Genomic DNA, 4,038 nt, shown 5'->3' on the forward strand with positions numbered 1-4,038 from the left:
AAGTGTCTTCTACTATAGCCTCAAGCCGACCAAAGCCTTGTGAGTGGATCTGGTAGATGGAAACTGAAAGAAGCCCATCGTATATGTGTGTGTGTGTATGTGCTTGTGTGTCTGTCTTTGTCCACCCAACATCACTTGACAACCGATGCTGGTATGTTTAAGTCCCCGTAGCTTAGCAGTTCAGCAAAAGAGACTGATAGAATAAGTACTACGCTTACAAAAATTAAGTCCTGGGGTCGATTTGCTTGACTAAAGGCGGTGCTCCAGCATGGCCACAGTCAAATGACTGAAACAAGTAAAAGAGTAAAAGAGAGAGTTATGGTCACTGCTTGTACCATTTAAATGGCACCTGTGCATTGTAGTTGTGGTCATTGCCCATGCTATGTAAATGGCACTCACCCGTAAATCGTAGCCCTGGTTGTTGCCAGTGTCATGTAAATGGCACCTGTGCCACTGGCAGGTAAAAAGCATCCATTACACTCCTGGAGTGGTTAGTGTTAAGAAGGGCATCCAGACGTAGAAACCATGCCAAATCAGACTAGAACCTGGCGCTGTTCTCTGGCTCATCAGCTCCAGTTAAACCATCTAACCCATGCCAGCATAAAGAGCAGATGTTAAATGATGCTGACGATGATGATGATGATGATGATACACACACACTCACACACAATGTTGTGTCAAAATGGAATGAAATTAAAATACTGCATCACTTTCTGGCTCACCCATTTACATATACATACACATGTTTATATACATATAAGTGTATATAAATATACACATGTTTATATACATATAAGTGTATATAAACACATGTTTATATACATATAAGTGCATACGCATATTCTAGGGGACACGCAAAACCAATGCTGAAAATAAACCATCACTTAGATCAGTCCACTGCTAATTTGGCATGGAGAACATTTCTCACTTCAGGAAATGGATGTCAAAAAACAGTCATTGCATCGTGGCAAAAATATATGAAGAAATATGTAGAAAACCAAAAAAATGAACTTACCAGAATGTAGTTTGGTATTTTTCCCATTCTTTAAGATTACATTCTTCTATAACTGGAGGAAAGCGAAAATGGTTAAAAGTTGTAGAGTTTAGAGTCTAAAGCTATTCAAGAAATATGTAACTCTAAAATAATTTAAGATAACGAGATGTAAGTTGAGTCAAGTAAAACCAATATCATAGCTGTGGCCAGTGGCCCCTGGCTGGCTCCCATGCTGGTGGCACGTAAAAAGTACCATCTGAATGCAGTCGATACCAGGCCCACCTGACTGGCCCCCGTGTTGGTGGCACGTAAAAAGCACCATCCGAACGCGGTCGATGCCAGGCCCGCCTGACTAGCCCCCGTGTTGGGAGCATGTAAAAAGCAGTACCCAAACATGAACGATGCCAGAGCCACCTGAGTGGTTCCTGTGCCGGTGGCATGTAAAAAGCACCCACTACAACCTTGGAGTGGTTGGCGTTAGGAAGGGCACCCAGCTATAAAAACCATGCCAAAACAATCACAAAAGTCTGGTACGGGCTTCTGCCTGGCCGGCTCTTGTGAAGCCGTCCCACCCATGCCAGCATGGAAAGCAGACGTTAAACGATCGTGATGATGATGATGATGATGATGATGATGTACGTAAAGATGCACGAAATGCCTCTAACATACAATGTTTCCATAAACTAAGAATTAATTCTGATTTCTAATTTAAGCATAACGCAAGCAGTTTTGAGGGAAGGGGTTATATCAGTATCATCAACCCCAGTATTTGACTGGTATTTTGTTTCATCAACTACTGAAAGAATGAAACCCAATTCTCTAATTAACTTAGCATCAAAAACTTTGAAAAAAAGCAAATTTATCGCTCCAAGGGAGATAACTTGGACTCTTAAGGCTACCTTTCGAAGGGAAGTAATTAAGTTTTATCATTATTACTTGGGCGATGTTTCACGTCAGAATTCCATAGATTTTGGGGCATTGTGTAAACATCTACGTTTTAGGGATACTTTGTATCCTCATAGTTCTTTCACAGAAACAGGATAACATGAAATAATTGCACGTCTCAGAATGGTTGAGACCATTCTCATTCGTCTGGGTCAAATGTTTATCTATAGCCTCCACAACAAAACTGAATAAAATTTCAATCCAAAATCCATCAGATGGTTTTTTTTTAGAATTTTATTACATATATGCTCTCTCTCCATATATATATATAGAGAGAGAGAGAGGGAGAGAGAGAGAGAGGGAGAGAGAGAGGGAGAATGTACCTTCTTTTCAGGTACATTCTGCCAAATGCAAGCTTTCTTTACAGGTAGATGGCACTGCTGTGCCCCATCCCAGGGTCTCACAGGCCCACACCTCCCACACCCCAGGGTTGGCACTCTCAACATCGGCACACTGAAAGGTAGGTCTGGTGAGATTGTTGAGATGCTTCAACGGAGACGTGTAGATTTGTGCTGCCTCCAAGAAGTAAGGTGGAGAGGAGGTTCTGCTAGGTTCCTCACAGGCAAAGAACACAGGTACAAGATTTTCTGGGCAGGAAACAGACGGCGTCGGGGGCGTGGGTATACGTCTTGCGGAGAAATGGGTTGATAAGGTAATCGAAGTAGTCAGAGTATGTGATAGAGTAATTAAGATTAGACTAGTGCTTCACCATAGGTTAGCTACCGTCATCTCGGCCTATGCCCCTCAACCGGGGCTACCGGACGGGCTGAAAGACCGATTTTATGACATTGTGTTTATAAATAAACACTGAGCAATAAACACTGGGAAAATTACCTTGGTGTAAACAGTGTTTACACCAAGGTAATTTTCTTACATAATTCAGTGGATCCCATATGGCCAAATACTCAGCACCACAAATTATATTTATTGGATGAAAGTGCTAACAATACATTCCTGTGGTGTAAAAAATGTTGTCACACTGTGAAAATGGGAAGTGGAATGGATGAGTCAGTTTACAGGAATGTGAAAGGAGTGGCAAATGGAAAGAGATGGGGATAAAGTGGAATAACAAAATGGAAGTTAAAGAGAAAGCAAAACCACAGCCTCCTTACCTGTTGTTCCTAAATCTTGATGTGGTATTTTTCTTAATTTGTAGTAGATAGGTGAACATCTGACAGCAATAGTAACTTTCGATCCAGTTGGAAGATATACAGCTGGCCTAGGTTGAAATTAAGGAAAAAAAATTTGAAGAATTCAACAGATTAGAAATATCAAGAAAGAACAGTTCTATATTTAAGAGATGAGGAATTATGTACATTATTTACATTTGATGGATGTTTGTCCTCATCTTGTTTGTTATTAACACAACATTTCAGTTGATATACCCTCCAGCCTTCATCAGGTGTCTTGGGGAAATTTCGAACATAGGTTCTCATTCCTAAGGTATTTTTCAATGTTATTATTATTATTATTATTACTCAGGTCACTGCCTGGAACTGAACTTGGAATCTTGGGGTTAGTAGCCCGTGCTCTTAACCACTGGTAAAGAGCGCAGGCTACTAACCCCAAGATCCTGAGTTCGATTCCAAGCAGTGTCCTGAATAATATAATAAATAAATAAATAAATAAATCAACAACAACAACATCATCAATATCTTAGGAATGAGAACCCAGGTTTGAAATTTCTCCAAGACACCTGATTAAGGCTGGAGGGTATATCAGCTGAAACGTGTTAACAACAAACAAAATGAGGAGAAATATCCATCAAATGTAAATAATGTACATAATTCCTCATCTCTTAAATATAAAACTACAATCCATCTTCCATGCTGGCATGAGCTGGATGGCTTGACAGAAGCTGGTAAGCCAGAGAGCTGCACCGGGCTCTAGGCATCTGTTTTGGCGTGCTTTCTACAACTGGGTCGCCTTCTTAACACCGACCACTTTACAGAGTGGACTGGGTGATTCTTACGTGGCACCAGCAGGAGTGCTTTTTATGTGGGGCCACCATTCTTTTATTCTTTTACTTGTTTCAGTCATTTGACTGCGGCCATGCTGGAGCACCACCTTTAGTCAAGCAAATCGACCCCAGGACTTAT

The 4,038-nt window shown here is 40.9% G+C and overlaps 1 protein-coding gene across 1 annotated transcript in view; it reads right to left on the bottom strand.

Moving 5' to 3' along the window:
* LOC106878066 (chromatin assembly factor 1 subunit B) overlaps nt 1-4,038 on the bottom strand; it is a 30,570-nt gene that overhangs the window by 9,542 nt on the left and 16,990 nt on the right. The window contains exons 9-10 of the mRNA XM_014927160.2: nt 3,052-3,158; nt 1,016-1,067 (exon numbers count right to left, since the gene is read on the bottom strand). Coding sequence (XP_014782646.1) covers nt 1,016-1,067; nt 3,052-3,158 — 159 coding nt within the window. The remainder of the gene's footprint in view (nt 1-1,015; nt 1,068-3,051; nt 3,159-4,038) is intronic.

The sequence above is a fragment of the Octopus bimaculoides genome, chromosome 1 (genome assembly GCF_001194135.2).
Source record: "Octopus bimaculoides isolate UCB-OBI-ISO-001 chromosome 1, ASM119413v2, whole genome shotgun sequence".
In the NCBI taxonomy this organism is placed as follows: Eukaryota; Metazoa; Mollusca; class Cephalopoda; order Octopoda; family Octopodidae; genus Octopus; species Octopus bimaculoides.